Below are 22,155 nucleotides of genomic sequence, written 5' to 3' on the forward strand. Positions count from 1 at the left end.
TGCACTGCCATTAAGCCAGCCCTACATGTAATAATCATTTAAGTCAGACATATTATACACTAACATGATCATACCTGTTCCCCTCCGCCAGTGCCTGCATAAACAGATGCAGAAATGATGGTACTCAAATCTAGATACCATTAAATAAATTTACTTTGTGGGAGAGCATTAAACAGAGGTCTCAGGTTTTCCCATGCAAGACAACAGTAGCCAATCTAGTCATGGTGTTTCTTGCCATTGCATAACATGCACTTTTCCATCACATTACACCAACAAGACCACAAGCAGTAGAATGCAAATTGAAAAAAGGATAGGATGAGCTAGCTAGGCCTGACGCTGGACAGCACTGGATGAGCTAGCCATGCCCTGACGTTAGACAGCAGTTAGTTATCTGCCTTTGGTGCACAAACTAATCTCTTGGTTATGTGAGAAGTGCAGCTTCATGCACATTAGAACATGAAGGAATGGAAGACAGAGCCCTTCATGGCACAAGCTTAGGATGACTGCCAGCTCTCTATTTTGGGTTTAGTAATGTATTTAAAGAACTTCATATTATTATTGTTTTAATTTATTGGCGGTCTGCTGGGCTTGTAGGGGAATAGGAAGGGGAAGTGTATTTACATTTGTATATTACAATATCTATAATTTGGTAATTAGTTAATTACATTTTAATGGGCTAATTAAATTACTATGCATTTTAATTAATTAATTTGTTTATTAATATTTTTATGCATTTGTTGCTGTATTAATGGTTTGTATTAATTATTATTTCTTAGTCTAATGTTTTTATGGAAAATGTTTATTTTTTGGTGGGTTGTTGGATTTGTAGAGGAGTAGGGTAGTACATATCCTATATATGTATACTTTTATGTTTACATTTTTTTTTTAAATATGCACATTTTATAAGTAGTTCAATTTTTTGGTAAAATTGTTAAACATATTTTTATATGGGTTATCTGTTTTTTGCATTGTATTTTATTTGCCTTTATTTTGTTTAGTAAAGATAATAATTATTTTTATGTTTCTTTTAAGTGAGTTTGTAGGGGGTAGAGGGAATGTGTTTTCAAATATATTTTTATTATGCTTAAATTGTATTATTTATTTACTTAATGGGTAAGATTATTTAACTATGTAAATTAAGTGTTAAATTATTTTGTATTGACGTTATAAATCTTTGTAATTTTTAAGTTGTATATCTATTTATACATTTTTAAAATATGTTGCATTTTAAATTATCATGCTTATTTTTCTTGTTTGGTCTATATTGTTTCTAGTTTTTTTATGGACATTTTATATTATTAGTTTTTAATGTGATTTTATATTTTGAATTATATGTGCAATGATATATATTCTGTTAACTTAATGTATTGTGTTTGTGTTTTTAGTGGCAATTGTTTTACTTTTTATTTTAATATATATTTATGTATTGCTTTACTTTATTTCTATGTAACTGATTTATTGTTCAAGTTTGGGAATGGTAAATTAGATTTTTAGAGATCTAAACCTTTTCTATTGCTGATCAGGTTGCAGTGGGAACAGTGATGTTGACGTCTTCAAAATTCAAAGTGTTCTCTACTGTTACTTAGGTTGAAGAGGAAATAGTAAATCTAGCCGCTTTGAGGTCCAACACCTTCAACAGTGTTGCTCAGTGTGGAATGAAAATAGTAACTCTGTCCTCTCCAAAGTCCAGCACTTTCCTTACTGCTCCTCAGTTTGGAATAGCACTGGTAAATCTGACCCTCATTCCCCATGCCAGAGTTCAACACTTTCCCTACTGCTGCTTATGTTGAAGTGAGAATAGTAAATCAGACCCCTCAAAAGGCCAACCTTTTCCTCACATTCGCATCTACTTGTGTTGGAGTAGTATTACTACGTTTACCCCCTAAAATGTGAAATACTTTCTTCTACTGTTGTTAGGTTGGAACATGAGCAGTCAATTTTGTTTTCTTTGCTTTGTGTGTTTGTTGTAACATTTCATCTACATTGAGTTATAATGGCTGTTTCTTTTATCTAATTGCCTATTAATTAAATTGAAGTTAGATCTGTGAGTATTTTTCCTCGTTTTTAAGTATATTCATTTTTTATGTTTTAAGATTTCATTTATACAAGTATTTGTGATTATTTGCTAATTATTTTTTATTTGAAATGTTTAATATTTTTGTACTTTTTTAGTAGATTTGTTATTTAAAATATTAATTTATTTTAATTTTATAATACTTATATATATTTTAATGTTTTGTGTTCTATGGTTGACAAACATTACTGCTAATAATGATTGTTATATTTAATTTCCATGATACAATAATTGTATGTTAGCATTTAATTTTGTTTACTTTATTAATTCCGTATAGTTAAAAAAAATAATTTATATCTGTATTTTCACATTATTTTTATTTATTTAAATTATTTATCTGTTACTGCTATATATATATATATATATATATATATATATATATATATATTCTGTTTAAACTTTATTTGAAGTGGCATATTTGTTTTATTTTTTGTTATTTTACTTATGATTAATTCTTAGTATTATATATTTTTGTAGTATCATTTTTTACAGGTAATTTATTTCTTAAAGTTATTTTAATTTTAAATACTTTTACATGCATATAATTCCATATTTTTAAATGTTTTGTCCACCATGTTCTTGTATTTGACATTATTGTACTGTACATAGTAAGTATGAAAAGTCAATATTTTTGCTGCGATTTTTTAAAATCATAATATATTCACCTCAGTATTATATCATCCACCGCTTCAATTGTGAATGCAGAAAATCTTCCGTAGAGGTGTCTCATCCACTTTCCTAAATTTCCTTGGTGCATGGAAACTTCCCCTCTAGTCCTTATTTATAAGTGCAGGATAGAGAAATCCCACGTCCACGATAAACATTTTGCACATCAAAGTTAAACTTGTATGCGAAATGCTCAACTGTGCTCAAAGTGCTAAACAGAACACTGTGATTAATATGAATATAAAAAAGCTATACAATGAGGTTTCATATGCATTTGAGTTGAAATACTATCAGACTCTAATTCTACTTGACTGCTCTTTAAGATATTATTTTGATTTCATGCTTCATTGGTTTTCTGTTTAAGATCACGTGTCCAGGTGTTTTCCTGCCAGAAAAAGATGACATCTATCTCAGTGTCTCTATGTTGGATCAATGGAAGGACACAGAATGCCTTCCTCCGGTGTTTCCATTGCTGTTCCACGAGAAGATGAAGTTTGAAAAGGTGAATGTAATAATGCAACTAATATATAGCTTGGATAAAGATTTTGAAACATGTATTCCATATTATTTTGCATATTGAACACATTTATTGAGAAAATATTTGCTATGTTGGTTGCCGCAGTGGCAGCTTCAATGTCTCAGCCATAAGTAAATAATGTTTTGCAACCATTTTGGATTTTGGTTTAAAATCAGGGTAAAATTAGCAGACTAGAAGAATGTTGAATGAGATGCAAACCGAGTAGCAATACCCTGCTCTGTACCTGGCAGTACACTGCGTTAGAATGAGCTACTTTAAATCAAAATAAAAAGACATGAATGACGGAGACTGATGCTCCAGAAAGTGTAGTTTTCATTGGGATAAAGAGAGTGCGTTGTTATCCTATTAATCAGTTGCTGTGGTTGCAATGAGAAGCCTTTCAGCACAATTGATCCAGGAGTTTCCTTGAATCCATATCAATTGTCTAATCCCTTTTCCAGAGCTATGATGTTATTTTAAAAAATAACTTTGACATGAGCACAGTTAAACACTCATTTCTCCTAACGATATTCGTATTACATATTTTAACATCCACAGGAGTAGCATCTTCAAATTTCTGCTACTAAATCCAGCCTTGTAAAGTGGTCAAATAATTGCTTTAAATGCTGGTCAAAGCATGGCCTCAAGGGTTAGGCGTCCTATCTCATGAATGTACCAGCTTCCTGTCCAGACATATTTACAGACAGAGCCACTGAGTACATCCATGGCAATACTCCAACTGGACTGTGGCATGCCAAACCTACCTTTTAATTGCCCTTCTTAAATCTCTGCTACTTCCTTCTTCGGAGTGCTCCAATCCTTGATTAAGTTTACTTACTGCCCTCTGTTATAACAAAAATGCAATATAGCCAGGTTGAGGTGCTCTCTCTCGTATTGACATGGGAACTGACTGAACATAGTTACACAGATTCCAAACCCCGAGTATCATTTCAACGGTAAATGTCACCAAGGGGAGTTATGACATACCTGCTACTCAGACACCAAGGTATTCCACTGTGTCAGTAGCTTCCGTCTAAAGAATTAAAAACATGTTTGATCTGAGATACAATCATTTTGCCTGTATGCAAAAAAAGCAAACAATACAATTGAGGCATCCCTTGTTTGATTTCATGGTGACATCCATGGTTGTCCCTCAGAAATTTGTTGCTGAAGAAAGGGCATACCTTCCCAACAGCCATTCAGAACATCCCCAGGACACATCTTCCATGGGTCATCATAACATATGGGTCAGAGTGTAGTTGATATAAACATGAGGACTGAAAGATGAATAACTTGATAAGTCAAGAAGCATAAAAGCATAGCTTAGTCACTAAAACTCATCCTTAGCTTACTTCGGGCAGCAAGTTTCAAGTCCATGCACTCATCTTCCTTTGTGCACATCTCAACCTTTGTACTGTGGGGACGCTTTATGATGCCTGCATGCCAGTTCTCACAGGTCTAGTGGTGAGATGGGTGCAGCCTGTGCTTGCGGTAGCTGCCCCTGAATGCCAATTTCGCTGGGTGGATTTAGTTTGGGTTTGTGTGTAACAGCCCGGCCTAACCAGTGGAGGTGGCCTCTTCAGTCAATCAGGGTAACAGCCGCGACAATCAGGTACAGCCTCCCAGGACAACTGGATTCACTGCAAGAATGTGCAGTACTGCCTCCGGGGCCTCTCAGGTTCACAGTGATGAGGTGCAGCTACTGCATCCTGGGCTAATGAGTCTTGTGATACAGGCTTCCACTTCCACCTAGCAGAAACCTGACTGTTTTCTCTCTACTTCCTAGGAGGAAATATAATTGGATTGAGGCAATCGGGAAGAAGTTGTTCTTTTCAGGGAGCCTTGCCCTTTCTCTCCATGAAAGCAACTTATCCGGTCTGTCACTCTCATGATCTTTAGGAAATTGCACAATTGTTTTTCTTGAACTTCTCTGATCACCTTTGGGACCATTTTGCGGAAGACGGTCAGGACACTATTCTGCTCTGGCCTACATACTTAGGAATCGTGGTGAGGTCCCAGTTCTTCTTTATTGCCATGCATCACTATGCTTGGATGCCCTCAACTGGATGTTTGCTGACCAGTTGTTTTATACAAACAGACCCTTTATGATGCTTATGTTTTTGGAAAGGGGGCTGACTTGCCATTGGAGCACTGTAAACAGGGTTGTGCCATGGCCCACTCATTGGTTTGGCTTCCATTGCGCTTTGGTTCCACAGACAATACTGTAAGTTTGGGGATTAGTCAAACCAATGAGGTGCAGTTACTGCATCCTGGGCTAATCAGGCTCACAATACGAGGTGCAGTTGCTGTATTCTAGGCTCACATTGTTGAGGTGCAGCTGTACCCTTGATGGCTGATCAGGCTTACAGCAGTGAGGTGCAGTTGCGGCCTTCCAGGCTGATCAGGTTTACTGGAATGAGCTGCAGTTGTGGCCTCCTAGGCAAGTCAGGTTTATAGCGTTGGGGTGCATTTGCAGCCTTCCAGGCTGATGAGGTTCACAGTGGTTATTTGCAGTGGTAAATGACTGGAGTCACAGCCGCAGTGGACAACAGATACAGCCATGTCTGATTGAAACAGTCTTTGGGGCATTTCTCAGGTAGGAACCATAGAGAGAGACCAGGGGCCTGCGAGGCCCCTCACAATGCAGGTCGTTTTTGGCCCCAATCTATGACAGCATCTGGTTTCCCTGGGTACTTCACACACCAGGAACTCACTGGGATTCTCCACCTTTGCAGTTGCTCCTCCTTCAGGGCCTGGCACACTCCGTCTGTCTCTCAGCCAGCAGGGAGTCAGACTTCTAGAAACTACGTAGACCCTCAGCTGCCCAGTGTCTAGACTAGAATGTGCAGAGTTCAGGTGCTATTCCCTTACCTCTGGGAGACTGGCTTTCCCATCTCAACCATTGTGTCAAGTGATACTTTTCAAAGCGGGTGCACTAGGGCTGTCTCCAATGAGTAGCATCAATCACATGAGCACAATGAAGTGTGAGGTCTGTGCACCTGGCAGTCATCAGCCTTTCTCAAGTAGCAATCAGAGGCAAGGGGGCAGACCTGATCTAGAAATGTCCTTACATTGAACAACAGAAACTGTAGTCTGACCCTTCACCCCTCCCATCCACCAAATGGTAGTGCTCAGAAAAAACTAATCAGCAGCCCCCTGCTAACAAAATCTTCATGGAATTTCTGAAGGTAGTCTGTCCTCATCTCTCTCACTTCATTGACTAGATCTCCAGCCACAGGAATGCAGGATGTACACTTCCACTGTTTGGGGAAGCTGTTCACGTCCTCCATGTTGAGCCATGCTAAACATGGAACATCTAAAATGGATCCTAGTGATTGCATTACTCAGACCCACACCCAATGTCCTACTACCACTCATGTATCAGATACTCACTGTGCATGCACCTGACACACAATGATACATATGCAAGTTTATGAGGTATACATAACAACCCTTATAGCAGACCCTCACTATCACTGACACAGATGAAAAGGTCTGGTCACACTATAAATTAGGCTGGCACCACTACTTTATGTGCTACACCCTGCCCACTGTCATTTGTTGCCCACTGCCATTTGTTGCATTCCACCAGGTCACAGGACACGTCCTGGACTTTGCATTGTCTGGGACAGGCTTTGACCTTTGTGCACATGCTAGATTAGTTTGACAGCAAGGCTAAAATAAAAGTCAGGATACCAGATTCACATGCAGTCAGGCACACTGGTCAAGTGAAAACAGTAGTGCACATTGCGGAGTATATGCTCATTCCAAGTCTGCTACTTCCCGTTTGAAGGTAAATTGCTGCATTTCTTACTTACAGAGATTTTCTCTGGCTCCATTAATCTAGATACAGTTTTAAGCCTTTTCAGAGGAAGATTCTGGGGGATAGACCAAGTCATTAGACAGTCCTGTAGTATGGATGTGATTAGATTGGAGTTAGGTTTGGTGGAAAGGATGCTTATTGCTATTAAATCTTAGTTTTTATTTCAGCACTACGTCTACCCTATTTGGTTCAATGAAAGCATTAATAAAAGTAACAAAAGATAATCTAGCAAAGGTTTGCTTTCTTAAAAACACTTTATTGCCTTTGTGATTGTGATTCCAAAGGTAGCAGTCGCTACTGTTTGTAAGTGTGGTGAATTGAAGTGAGATAATGCTAAAGTTTTATTCATGATTTTGTTATCTAATTACCCCCAAATACATGTTACGAGTCTGGAGCATGTGATTCACTTTGTATTAACATCTAAAGATTTATGAATTTTGTAAACATTTTTCAGAGGGTTAGGGATCATGTGATGAGCATTCATTGATTGTAACATCTGATCTACATGATGCATTAGTAATGTAATTATGACCTGCTGTTTTGAAATTTGTATGGTTTTGTGATTTATGAGCTTGCTGTCATTGACCTATTGCATTTCATTTGTTCAGGTATATCAAGATGTCACTGACCCTGCTGCTGTAGCAGAACTGCTAGAATGTATGTATCATTCAAAAGGGTACAAAATGAATATGATTTGTGTGAGAACGTGCTAATGTGAAATAGGTCATTTAAATCTTGTCTGAACTTGACATTTATAACTTAAATCTCGTTGATAAAACTAAGTATATCGCCAAAAAACTTGCAGGAGGTACTTTTCCGATGCCTTTAGTAAGTTCCTTCTGGTATTTGTTGAATAAATGAATCCTGGATGTATAAAGCACACAGCCGCCTGTAGCTGTCCTGGTGCTGGAAACACATCAGACCATTAGTGACAGTGCTTGATAAACTAGCAGTCTATGCAAAAGTTTTATGTTTGTTTTTCCAAAAAAAACTAGGTCATTAGCTAGAATGCACAGATCAAGAGAGAAACGGTTTCAAAGAGTGTTGCCAAGGTAAAGATATGCCTCCTACTTTGGAAAGACAAGGATTGAGAGGTGGATCTTAGGTGATGTCCAGGAGCACTAAGGGCAAAGTGGAAACAGCTGAAGCTGGGACCAACTCCTGCTAGTGTCTGTGCGCAGTGACTTAAAGATAATTTACTTGTTGAAAGAGAGCCTGTGAAGCTTTTTCAAATGGTGGTCTTCTTCTGTCTATAGCATTCTTATTCAATAAAAAAAATTGCCAGTGGGGCATTCAAGAATACATATTGCATCTTAGGGTGCAGGTTCTTTTTATCTCTTGATGGCCTACCTCTCCACCCTTCACCCCAGATCCGCAAAATCAGAGCATTCATGCTCACCCGGTAAACCGCACTAAGCCAAGTGTAATGGTATTTATTGCACCTGTGAGACAGCCGCCAAACTTGAAACAACTGTTACTGGAAATCAGGGATCCTAGTGGTTCTTCTGGCGACTTTTGAGTTTTCCTGTTCTGTACAGTAACATGTACTGACATACCACAAGAACTGACATTGGTGGTGTGTTACACATTTCTCCAGTGTTCTCTCCCATGTCTACATGTAAGCTCAGCTGGAAGGAGTCTGATTATCAGCCAAGATTGACTAAAGGAGTAAACAATTTCTCAGTAGTGTCGGATGCCTTGTGCCGGATTCTGTATTGGAGGGAAAACAAGTCCAGTGTCACATTTAATGCAGTTCCTCCGTTTTATCTATAAAAAAGTCTTTTCCACTTGTGTCAAAATGTTTTGATCGTACTCTCACTGAATAAGTCCCTAAAAGTACAACAGTTCCTTGCCTTCTGCACCCTAAAATATTCCACCGTCAGTGACGGAGTGAAGTCTGCTTGTAGTAGATGGGCATAACAGGTGATAGAAATGTGGTAATTCTGGGGTTTCTCATTAAATAATCCCAAACATCTGTCAAGAAGCATAACATCTCTGATTCATACCCACCTTAGGTCTATACTGGTTCGGTAGCCACAGCAAATGCCAAATTGGCCTACCCATCAAGCAACATTGGGGGCAGTGGTTTTCAGCTGCTTTTAAGGCCCATTCAGATGTGATTCCTACTGGTGTGTAGTAATTTTCTATATTTGGGAGACTTAGCCTTCCTTCCTGGTTCATGGCATGCATCAGCGACTTAGGGCCTCATTTTGAGTTTGGTAGTCGGATGAGCCGACTGCAAAACTCAAGAGGGAGGAAGCCACCATCATACCAATGGCATTCCCCCCATGCGTATTGCAATGTTACTGCTGGGCTGTCCAGCAAGAACATTGTATTATGCGTTACCGCCAAACTGACCTGTAGGAACAGTGCTATGATATTGGTCTCGGCTCCCTTAAGTGAGCCTAGACCAATATCGTAGCACACCAGCACCATTGGAATGCGCACAGTGCACATTCCGATGGTGCTGTGTATGGTAGCCCCTGCACTGCGCATGCCATTGGCATGCGCAGTGCAGGGGCCTCCCTGTGGACCCCGTCACTGGCTTTCTGCCAGCCTTTCATGGAAAGGCTGGCAGAAAGCTAAGTTATAATCATCACGGTGGCGCTGAGTTCAGCGGTGCTGTGGCTCAGTACAACTCAGACTGCCATCAGCCCTTTGGGAACGAAGTTCCTGGTGGGAACGGCAGTGCCCTGGAAGGCCTGTCTGCCAGGGTTGTAATGTGGTGGTTGGACCGCCTGGAGTGCGGCTGTCTGACTGTCACCACGAGAGGTTGGGTCCTTGGACCGCCACACTCATAATGAGGCCCTTTGTGATTTGGGACTTTTTAACTACGCGCCCCCATTTAAGTCAATAACAAATTGATTGTATTTTGGTTAGCTCTTGGTTGGTGATCATTAATCTCCTCAGCCAGGAAGTAAACGAAGATTGGCATCAATCACAATCTTTTTTTATATCTGTTCTCATACTCAGATAGTTTGCTCTATATAGTCCCTTAGTCGTATAGTTATGAGCATCCCCAGATATTTAATTTTTTCCTTTCAGCCACTGAAATGGGGAAGTTATTTACAATTGTTCACTAGATCCCACATTGAACCTTATTTTCATCAACTCTTATTTGTCTACGTTCAACTTTAAGCACTGGAATGGCTGCCCAGGTGGTCTTTAACAGAGGAGCATTTGGGAAGATTAAGGTAGTTAACGAGCAATTCTTTATGAAATTCAAGTGCTCATTTAAGCCGTGACTTTGGGAAGGCTGCAGTGGCTATGTATGGTTAAGCTTCTAAGCAATCATTGGGTATGTTTTTGAGTTGGAGTCAGCAATATGCCACCTTTTGGATTGATCTATTTTTAGTTCTGACGCCTTACTGTTGCATAACAAACACAATCACTGGCTCTTGTTTCTATAATACCTTATAATAGCACCATACGTAAAAGGGCGTTTGCTAAAAAACACAATCTCACTGTTAGGTTATTACCCATGATCAAAGACTTTGAGCCATTTTTTGTCATTTTCAATGTTCTGGCCTAGGTTAGAATATCACTGAACTGGAATCTTCCAGGCCAGATATTTTCATGGGTATTGTAGAGCCCTCTGTGGATCAAAACGTTTCACTGAAAAGTGTGAGCTTGGTGGGACAAGGAACTGGACAATCCACTCATTGGTTGCAACATCATTGACCTATTGCTTGAACTCTTTAGAGGGTATGTAGCCGATGAGTAGCTGATGAGCTGCCCCTGGAGTAATGGAGGCTTGAAGCAACACTCAGTCGTCTGTGCTGCATCAAGAATGACCCCCTCCTGGCCCAAATTCATCTGACGAAGGCTTTTTCCTTGCACATACAGCCATGGGAGATGGAGGAATCCACAAACTTCTTCCGAACTGAGTGGTTTCAGAAGGCTGTTTTCCAGTATGAAAAGCAGGGAAACAAATATGGACAAGGACCCCTGTCTTAAGGTCATGTGTTCAAGAGCTATGCTTGCTCCTAAATATGCATGGCTGGGTACACATGAACAGAATTTGAGTCTCTTTTGGTTTCCTTCATCCCTGATTTTGTCTCCTGAAATATTAAGATTTGTTAGAAATAGGGTCTCTAGTTGGCAGAGGTACTCACCTTACTCCAAATATGGACTGCACTCCTAGGCAGAGTAAGTCACACACAATCCAAATTATCCTGTGCCCACCCTCTGGTAGCTTGGCACTGAGCATTCAGACTTAACTTAGAAGGCAATGTGTAAAGTATTTGTGCAATAAATCATACAGTAACGCATTGAAAACACCACAAACATACATCACAAGGGTTTAGAAATATTTGATATTTATCTTGTTAAATTAAGGTCAAAACAATCAAGATTCAATAAAAACAAGTTGAGATATCACTTTTGCAAGTTTAAAAAAAGAGTCTTAAATCCTAGAAATCAACAGTTGTCTCTTGTTTGCACAAAGTACCTGTTTTGCGCCTAAGTTATCACTCACAGAGACCGCAGAGGAGGAGATGCGTAAAAAAATAAACTAAGATGTGTTTCAGATTTTCCGACACGGCACAGAGGATGCGTTGTTTCTTTCCACGCTGCAAGGGGTTTTGCGTCTATTTCCGACGTGCAGTCTTGGTTCCTCAATGCGATGCAGGGATCTTTGGACGCCCAGGGACGATGCAGAGAAAAATCCTGGGCGTGCGTGCGGGAAGAAGTCACAGGCGTTGCGTCGATCCAGTGGGCGATGCGTCAACTTTTCTGTCGCACGGCAGGTGCTGCATCGATTCTTCACTCAGGAAGTCGGGCTGCATCATTCCGGCTCGACTGTGTGTCTATCCTGTAGGGCCGTGTGTCGAATTTCCAGTCGCAACACAGGCGCTGCGTCGGTCTTTGCTTGGGAAGTCGGGCTGCGTCATTCTGGTTCAGCTGTGCAATGATTTTCTTATCGCACGGCAGGCTGTGCGCCGTTTCTAGCAGGCTGTGCATTGATTTTCGGTGCACAAGGAGTTTCCTTGAAGAGATGAAGTCTTTTTGGCCCTGAGACTTCAGAAAACAGGAGGTAAGCTCAATCCAAGCCCTTGGAGAGCACTTCTCAGTAAAGTCAGGAGCTAGCAAGGCAGCAGGGCAACAGCAAGGCAGCAGTCCTTCACAGCAAAGCAGTCCAGGTGAGTCCTTTGGGTAGCCAGGCAGTTCCGCTTGACAGGTTGCAGGATCTGGTCCAGAAGTGTCTGGTTTGGTGGCGTCAGGGACCCAGTTTATATACCCAAAAATGCCTTTGAAGTGGGGGAGACTTCAAAGAGTGGTTTTGAAGTGCACAAGGTCCCCTATCAGCATAGGTCTGTCTGCCAGGGTCCCAGTAGGGGGTTTGGCAATCCATTGTGTGAGGGCAGGCCACTAGCCTTTGAAATGCAAGTGTTAGGCCCTCCACCCTCCCAGTCCAGGAAGACCCATTGAGTATGCAGATTAGTGCAGTTGTGAATGAGTATTGCTTTTCTGGGTGAAATGCATAAGGGAGCTGTCAACCAGCCCAGCCAGACGTGGATTGGAGACAGGCTGTAAGGCACCAATGGATTTTAGGTGCAGAGAAATGCTCACTTTCTAAAAGTGGCATTTCTAAAATAGTAATAGAAAATCCTGCTTATTGGTGAAGTTGGATTTTATATTACCATTCTGGCCATACTAAACATGACCTATTTACCCCTTTCTGATCAGGATCTACCACTCTAACAGTATATGAGGGTAGCCCTAATACAGCCTATGAAAGGAGCAGGCCTCTCATTAGGGGAAAACACATTTAGGAGTTTTCCACTACCAGGACATATAAAACACACAGGTATATGTACTGCCTTTTACCTATATAGCACCCTGCCCTATGGGTTACCTAGGGGTAACCTATATGTAGAAAAAGGGGAATTTAAGGCTTGGCAAGTACTTTTAACTGGCAGGTCAAAGTGGCAGGGAAACTGCACACACAGGCCTTGCAATGGCAGGCCTGAGACATGGTTAAGGGGCTACTTATGTGGGTGGCACAATCAGTGCTGCAGGCCCACTAGTAGCATTTGATTTACAGACCCTGGGCACATACAGTGCACTTTACTAGGGGCTTAAAGTAAATCAAATATTACAATTGGGTATGAACCAATGTTACTGTGTTTAAGGTAGAGGGCATATGCACTTTAGCACTGATTAGCAGTGGTAAAGTGGGCAGAGCCCTAAAACCAGCAAAACAGTCAGCAAAGTGGAGGGAGGCAGGCAAGAAGTTGGGGGATGACCCCTAAGGCTGTCAGGTCTATTAAGATTACTGTGTAATTTTTGTGACCCATACCTATTGAAGCAGTCTCTCGCCAGATGTCTAAAGTTTTTCGGATATCAAGGCAGATTTGCCGGACTCGTAGACAGCTCGTAGACAGCTTATCTGGCACCCTGAGTTGTGGAACTCCTTTCTTTGCCATGCAAGCGTACATCCTGACATGTTAGTAAATCTTGTTAGAAGGGATCCTGCAAGACTGTGAAATCCATAAATCAACATATTTATTGATTATCTGCTAAAGAAAGTAAAACCATTCCTCCCAGATGCGAATTTATAACTGTTGTTCAAGCTTTCAAGTCTTTGTACACTTGCACCTGGATGGTTGCATTGCCTTTCTCCACATCCTTGTAGACTCCACACTGCCCCCCTCTTAAAGGGGATTTTGTGTTCCGTAACACGCAGGATCAAGGGCCTTAAGGCATATGATCTCATTTCCTCCACCCCTATGAAACTCCACTGGCCTTCCTTACCTGCCTACACCATCTTTAAAACCAAGCCAAGTACAGCATCCACAAAGCCTTCAAGAGTGGCACCCTGTCAGTCTGGCTGACAAGCTCACCCTCCCAAGTGACTCCTAAAACACCTGCAGCCAGGACGCCATTGGACAGGTAATGAAGAAGTGAAAATATTTAATACAAGACAACAAGCCTTTTCCTTTAATGCACCCAGGGTCTGGAACAACATCCTCAGTAATATGAGGGTTAATCTGCCACAATCCTGCTCTAATTTAGGAAAGAGCTGAGACACATCTCTTTATAGAACTATACATCACAACAAAGTAAAAGTCCATTACAGCTTTCAGAACATGGCTCCCGTTCAATCATTTGTCGGCTGTATTTTTGCCTTTGATCCTGTATAACATACTTCTGCCTTTTGGCTCGGTTCACTTTGATCTAATATCATATGAATGCAGACTTACATACAAACCTACATACATACAGAGTATCAGGCTGAGACTGCATTTTCGAGATGCTGGTGGTAACATGCACAAACAGACCTCACACACACAACCTCATGAGCAGCATGGTTTAATTAAAGGAATATATATTTTATCTTTTTTGCAGAACAGACCGCCTATTTTTCATTTTACCATCATACATTTTTTGGATTTCGTGCTTCTTAGCAAGTGCTAATTTGTCATAATTAGTTTTGCAATTAGCTGGGCAAGCACATTTTCTTTAATTTAAATGTTTAATGTGCCCAAAATAGCCCTGAACAAGCATGTGTTGGGTGAACTATCCAAATCTATAGAGAAAAAGCACTTCCTATCTTACTCTTGCTCTTTACAAAACTATATGACCTTTAACTGATTGATTCCCGTTAACTTTCTAAAGCCCACCTAAGGACCCAGGACCCCATCTTAGGTCGAATTCAGGTATGCGTATACTGAATACATCTGAAGGAATACCTTGAGTTCCAACAAGCCACTGTTCTAACATACAAGCCCTCACAGCTTATGGTGCCCTAAATCACTTTGTGCAGCAAGACATTGGTTCATTCTCTACAATGGGCTTTGCATTAAGTGAGGGTAACCACAGTAGTTCACAATAAGCTTTAATATTGTGTTTATCAGACTCTTTTGAAACCAACTAGGTTTTCTGTATTGCATATCTAGTTCTTTACTAACTAATTGTAGTTTGATCAATTGTCATTACAACCTTGACCATGTATATGCCTTGTCTTTTTTCTATTGATTTGGGTACTTGTGAGTTATTTGAATTAGTCTGGCCTTAGTAATCTGTGTGGCCTTAGAATGCACTACTCAGGGCTTTTTATCATAATTACAACAAATTTACACTGGTGAGTCAAGTGTATCATAATCCCTTCCTTTTCCTATTATAGAGCTCGTATATTACTACAGCATTAGCTAACTCTATCATATTGTTTTATGCAAAAACAAAGGTAATGATATTTGATGAGGACGAGCCAAAGTATTCAGACAGCCAAAGAATATGCTTGCCTTAGTATTACACTCGACAGTCTGCTTTTTGTGGGCACATTTGAAATTAGATGGCTAAGACAACTTCTGTAGGGATGGAAATGTGTCTGAGGTCCCAAACCAGTCAGCAGCGCATTACCAAAGTCACAATAGTTGTGGCTGTATTGCAACAGGCACTTCATCTCCTGGGCACAGACCATTTATCTCAATATCAGATCATACAACTTTTCATTGATAGGATTTTTACTTGAATGTGTTATTTTTACACAGTTATAGTCTCTAACCAGTCAACATATTTCAATCGATTACAGATTATAAGAAGGGCCGAACTCCAGTGACTGGTATGAATAAGTGAGTTTATTGTAGTACATGTTTTAAAGAAGGGTTGATTAAATGTATATACTCCAGTCTTGTGAAAGCTTATTGGAATATAGACCTGTGCAAAACACGTGCCAGCTGAACAACTCATACAAACCCATTCAACTATGCTTGGATATACTTGAAATCAGGCGAACAACTCAAAGATTCAGCTTTGCTTGGATACACTTGAAATAACACTCATAAAAGATTCAGATTTGTTTGAATACATTAGAAATAAGTTAGGGGCTCTGCTGAAACCACACGAGTAGAAAGTATTCATTCAAGTCAAAAATCAATAAAATAAATCCTTAGACCTCCTTGGGTGGTAGATTTGTTTGGATATCTAGGATGTATACATGATCTAATTACTTGTTCTGTAGGGATGGTTATTCTGTGTTTTTTAATCTAATTGTCTATTCTGTAGCAACGTTTGTTTCTATTTTTATCAGAACGATTAGTCAGAGTACGTCTGTTCTGCCTAGGGTATATACTGCCAAAATACTGCTGTTTCTTTCCATGGTTTAAAATGTGCAACTGTGAAACAAATGAATTCCCTGAACAAGTAAAAGGCCACCTGTGGAAAGTTTACTTTTCTTCGAGACAAAGCTTCTCTGTGGAGGCAAATACTAAAATTTAGGTTTGTTGGTTAATGATATTCCTATTCCATACAACACCAACTGCTTGATTTAGCCTAATTTTCCAGGAGTTGGCATCTAATTTAATAGCATTTTGTAAATGTAGTAAAATGAAGTTGTATGCAGCATATAAATTAGATGAGTTTCAATGGAGACTTGCGCTTTTCCAAATTCATAGTTGAAGAAATCTATTAAAGTGAGCAGTTATAAACATGCTAAATCAATGCATAGTCCTCATTTGTTATAAAGCAACATTTGATAAAAGTCTGTTCTATTTGGCTGCTAGTCTGAAATGGATATAAGGAGGTGTAATTTTAAACCACACTAGTTTTTAATATTAGTAAACTCCTAGCCAACCTAGTGGTACGTCATGTAAAGTATGTGGCTGTTTGTTGCAGGAAAAGATGCATGTCCTGTTTATCTGTCCAGGAATAGTAATTCCATCGGAGCAATATTTAATTCCTTTGATCAAAAGACACAATGTGCGCGCTTTAGACAAACATGTTTACTATAGACTGCAAATTTTTTTAAATCATTCAATCTTCTTAAATTGTAAATATAAATATTTATTTGTATTTTGAAAAACATAAGGTTGTGATTTCAAAGTAACTTTCACCTATGCGTGGGGATAAAACAAATCAGTAGAGTCCTTCTTTAGGTTTTGGATTTCTGTTTTCTTTTTTTACTGTGTTTTTTTAAATGATAAATTGTGAGGATCAGTGTGTGTTAACATTTGTCTTGTGTGTGTGGATTAGGTAGCCCCCACCTATTCACGTTTTCTCTGTTTAGTAGAAAGGGCTGTCTTTTTGGCAGCAAGAGAAAAAAATGGATATCTCTATTTTTCCTGAGAAGTACGTTTATTTTGCAGATGGACACCTCCTTATTCGGTTGGGCCTGAAATTTCCTACATCAAAATTGATCCTCTAAAGTCTTTTAGTGTCGGGGAAATATTTTCTTGAGTTTCCATAATTTTTTAGTGTATGAAGGATTTTGATTTAGTTCCCATGTAGATTCATCATTGTAGGTCCTGCCTGGTGTAAAAGCTGCAAAAGCCACTGAGATGAATTATTTTGGTTTGAAGTGTTTTCTTCCTTTCTACCTTCTTTCTTTCTCATGTATGCAATCTGCAACGTACTGCCAATGCTTCAGCTTGACGTATGACATGCTCCAGAATGCAAAGCGTATCAGGCAAAAGCATGGGGAACTTCTACGTGCAAGTTCCGACAAAAGCACAATGCCAGAGCCTTGATCCACTCTAGCAGAGGGGAAAGCTAATAAGGATGCTCATCCAGCGGTATGAATGAGTGCAGTAAATGGACAGGTGCTGTGCACTGAATGTGATATTGTATGAAACACTGTCCTCGGAGCCTTACCAGACTGACAGCAAGGAGCTTCTCCAGCGAGTCGCTCGTGAGCTACTAGGCTCTCCAGCTACCTGCAGAGGTGTCTTCTGTGTGCAGCCTAGTCAACTAAATTAGAAGCTTTTGCTTTGTTGAATTGATTTATGTATACCACAATTGAAAGTGTGTAGTAGAGACGAGAATGTGTGTATTGTGAGAACTCAAAAAGCTGTTGTTTGGAGAAAAATGGCTGAATTTCCAAAATATATTTAATGCTGATTTTTGAGTGATAAAAATCAAACGGTGTTGGGTAGACTTATTACTAACATTAACTTGATGCTAGGGGCATTGCAGGTATGGCTGTTTTGTACTGCCCATATGGAGGCATTTCACATTGACGCAGTATTTTTGCATTACTGCAGTCAATCGTACCTGATGCACTGAAGATCACTTCTGGTAATCTTTGAATATGATGGCCGCTAATGTAATCTTGTCTGATGTGGTAACACATCTCTCATAATATTAGTAGCTCTGGGTCCTTTTTGTTGAACATATGTAGTTCTTACTGCAGAAAAGATTGACCCCTGATTTAGACATGTGCATGCATTATGTTCTAAAATGGAGGTGAACCAATGGGATGAACTATCTCCGAAATGGCTGTTTAGTCAATACCCTATCCTCACTTACAAAATAATTTATAAAGATTACTGCATTTGCTCAGTTTATTGTTTGGCGGATTTATTTGATGCCTATTTTGCACGTCACATCTCCCATTGTGAGCTTCATTTCCAAGGATGCACTTCAAAGCTGTGACTGATTAGGCTATTACAAAAGAGCCAATAATTGTATAATGTGACCCTGACAAAGAGAAACGTTGATGTGCGGGTGGTTACCATCACTCACTTTTTATACCTTTGCATCTGAGCAGTTGGAGTTTATAAGATGTATTTTCATTAATATTTGCAAGCATTCAATACAAGACGGCTGTTTTTTTGGAAACGTGAGACGGTGAATTAATTGCCCTCGACTGCTATGCACTCGGCGGCCTCCTGTGTGCCTTTTAGAAGTTATTCGTTACTTTGCCTTTATAGCCCTACTAGATACCACGAGATGGTTCTAGAAACTTTGACCAGTTAACATACAAACACTTAATACATGCACTGGACTTGTGTCGCTTTATAGTGTTTGTTGCCCGACGCTTAACTTCAACTTTCTGCACTAAGTTTTGCGATATTATTATGTATTTGGCTTAACCACTGGAGAATTGCTTCCCCATACATTAAATGAACTCCATGTATCTTTATACTACTTTATGTTACCTACAATTTGAGATGCCAATAAAGTGTGTAGAATCTTTCAACGAGAGAGTAGTGGAACATGTGCATAATGGCGCCAAGACACAGAGGGCTCCTAGATTCCCTTTAGCTTTAGGGTCATCCATCGTCCGAGTGTGTGTAGTACATGATTCCTTTAGGAAGCTGAACCAAAATACTATACCTTCCACAGACCTATAGGGAATCCAAAAAGCTTGATGCCCCTAGTGAAAAGTCTGACCTTGAGATCGTCCAACGCTACTTCTTCCATGGTCAGGCCACTCCCACCTCCCCTTTGGAAATTTGCAGCATTGGTCACTTCTCGTTTGTATGAGTACTTAAGAACTCTGTTTAAAGATTTTTTTAATTGGTGGTATGGATCCCTCAATGGATGCAGGAATTGTTCACCGCAGAAATGCGTAGATGACAATAATTGTTTTCTCTAATGTTGTCCAGCCACTGTTTATCATCATTCTGTCCGATGTCCAATGTCTTTTCAACGAAAAGGCAGTTGTATCATTTGGACCCCTTTAAAGAAAATTGTGCAGTGGCAAGCACTTTAGGTCTGGCATCTTCCTCCAGGAAGTGTCACTCACTACAGCACCAGAGGCTACCTTATCAGTTTGAGAGGTAGCAATGGCATATAGCAAAAACAAGGAGACATTTATACTCACAGGAGATTTTTAATTCCTAAAGGGGATGAGGCTACAGTAGGTGCAAAGACAAGTCTCTTCCTTCTCCTCCTCGTGGCCACCATTATGAGGAGGAAAGGTGGCATGAGGTAGGAGAAGGGGCAATTGTGCTGCAGGCATGAGCACAAGGTGGACACAGAGGGTCTGGAGGAATATAAGTGCCAGGAGACAAAGGAAACAGTTACTACAAAGTTTTTGATTTGCAGTAGCTGTCTCCATGTATCGCAGTAGCAGTTGCTGTGAAAACAGCTGACAAAATATGGCTACATTTAAAATCAGCCAAAAGGCTCTCCTCATACGAGGTGGAGGTCTTGTTCTTTGCAATTTATTGAGTGTTTCATTCTTATTTGTGTTTCAGTGTTACAGAGAGGTAGATACTCGTAATTACAAAAGCCTTTAGGTATCTAATTGAATTACTATGTAAATATTTGAAGAATGTGGCTTGCTGTCCACATTCAAAGGTGCCAAATTAAGAAACAAAGCTTTCAGCTTATCTTATCTGCCATTTTTTCTATTCATTAATAAATTTGCTTCTATTTAAATTTCATGAGCTATAAGCAACTACAACATTTTCACCCAAATTATTTGATCTTGCATATTATTGGCCATTGCAGTTTTTTTTGCTTTTTTATCTTATAAAATTAAAAATGACTAAAGGTTTTACTCATCACACCCTTCCGTACTGAAGTCATATGTGGAAATGTTTAAGTGACTTTGTCAGGAGCAAATTAGTTATTCATAGAGAACAGCAGGTCCAGAATGGGGGAACCAGACAATGATGACTCACTGTTGCACCAACTTGGAGCTCTACGTTTCTCATCATTAAACCCCTGAAATGTAGAATATAATGTAAATGCTTCATATTGTTTGTCAAGATTAGCTATACTTAAACATCCCAATTATTAAATTGCGCTCTGATCCTTCACCATTCCACACTGGAAAATATTATGTGGAGAGACCATGTTTATTTATTTGGAAAGAGCTCTGTATATCCTCTAATCAGAAACACTTTAAAAATTATAGAGTAAATCTAGGAAAATAAGAATTTATTATTCTAGGGCAAATATAGAAAATGAGCACACAAAACTCTTACAACAACGTTTTGAGTTATACCGTTAGCATGACAGTGTTGTCCGGTAGCCACTAACCGTGATTGGATTGTTCTGTCTGAAAAGAGGCAAAAGACTCCCTAGACATGATAGTTATGACAGTGCTCTGGAGCTAACAGTGACAGCGTTGGGTGGCACCTTGCTGAGTACAGATGGAACACTTGACCAAAGGTTGATTCCATCTAACAACTTGCGTCAGTTAAAGTGAAGCACCTTGATAAGCTCAGAACGAACTCTGGGGAAAGTGTTTGAAGTTGTTTCCAATGACCTCTCTGCAGTAGTAGACAAAATTATGCCCCTTGGTGCTCCAGATTCTGTGGTGAGACTGAGTGACACCTATGATACTATGTTTTTCTCCCTTAAAGATTTTTTCCTGATAGACTCCAGGTCCTTACTTAAAAGAAAGAAAGAAAGAGGCCTCTTGATTTTCAAAAGCATGTTGAGTTGCTAAGCGTGCTCTCTCTTGATCTATCAAATCTTGTACTAGAGAAGCAATTCGGGGTGCTAGATTGCATTATAAAGCTACTATTACTAGCGCCAAGAGAACCTGGGAGCGTTCCAAGTGGAGTACAGTGTTGGGTGCCATGAAAGATAAGGATTATTGTTCCTTTTGAAGGATTGTTGCCAGTGGTGTCACTGGTAATCAGACTCAACTGGATAGCAACATTCCTGCCTCTGCCTGGGTAGAGCATTTTTCTCATTTATACTCGGGCATTGAGGATCAGGGCTTGGCACAATTAGCCTCTTCTAGTGAGGCCTTGGGGGGCATTAAGCAATCAGGTATCTGCTCTCCCCCTGGCTGGACACCCCATTAAGACAGTTTTGCCCTGGATTCACCAGATCTTCGGTTCCGAGATTTTGGAGTAGGTGCGTGATCTATTTAGGTCATATAAAGATGTCTGATGCCTTTACCTAGCCCTGTTTCTTAGTGTCATACTGAATGGCGCGCCTATCCCTTCTACCTGGGCAGGGTCTCAAATTGTTTAAATTTATTAAAAGGGCTCTAGATCCTTATCATCTAACTACAGACCAATCAATCTTATTGACAGATTGCAAAAGCTGATTAGTCAGATTGTTCTGAATAGACTGACTGAGTGGGTTTCTAACTAAAATGTTTCAACTCTGCAAACTGGGTACAGAGACCATGTTGGGACAATTGATCAGGTCTTCTGTTTGCAATTGCTATACTGGAAATTTGTAATACTGGGGGGTGGCAGACTCTATGTTATCTTTGTGGACCTTAAGTCCGCTTTGGTTCTTGTACCCAGAAATATTCTGTGGGAAGTCCTTGCAGAGTTAGGAGTTCATGGCTCCCTCTTGAGTATTATTATTAGATTACACTCTAACAACTATGTTCAAGTCAGATGCGGGCCAAATGGTGACCTGACTGAACCCATCCTG

At 39.8% G+C, this 22,155-nt stretch overlaps 1 protein-coding gene across 3 annotated transcripts in view; it reads left to right on the forward strand.

Annotated features, from left to right (window-relative positions):
- Nucleotides 1-22,155, forward strand: part of SPATA6L (spermatogenesis associated 6 like) — a 323,488-nt gene that overhangs the window by 17,148 nt on the left and 284,185 nt on the right. For all 3 annotated transcript variants that reach the window (XM_069228344.1, XM_069228336.1, XM_069228326.1), the window contains exons 2-3: nt 3,105-3,242; nt 7,689-7,737. In XM_069228344.1, the coding sequence (XP_069084445.1) occupies nt 3,105-3,242; nt 7,689-7,737 (187 nt within the window). The remainder of the gene's footprint in view (nt 1-3,104; nt 3,243-7,688; nt 7,738-22,155) is intronic.

Source organism: Pleurodeles waltl, chromosome 1_1 (genome assembly GCF_031143425.1).
Source record: "Pleurodeles waltl isolate 20211129_DDA chromosome 1_1, aPleWal1.hap1.20221129, whole genome shotgun sequence".
In the NCBI taxonomy this organism is placed as follows: Eukaryota; Metazoa; Chordata; class Amphibia; order Caudata; family Salamandridae; genus Pleurodeles; species Pleurodeles waltl.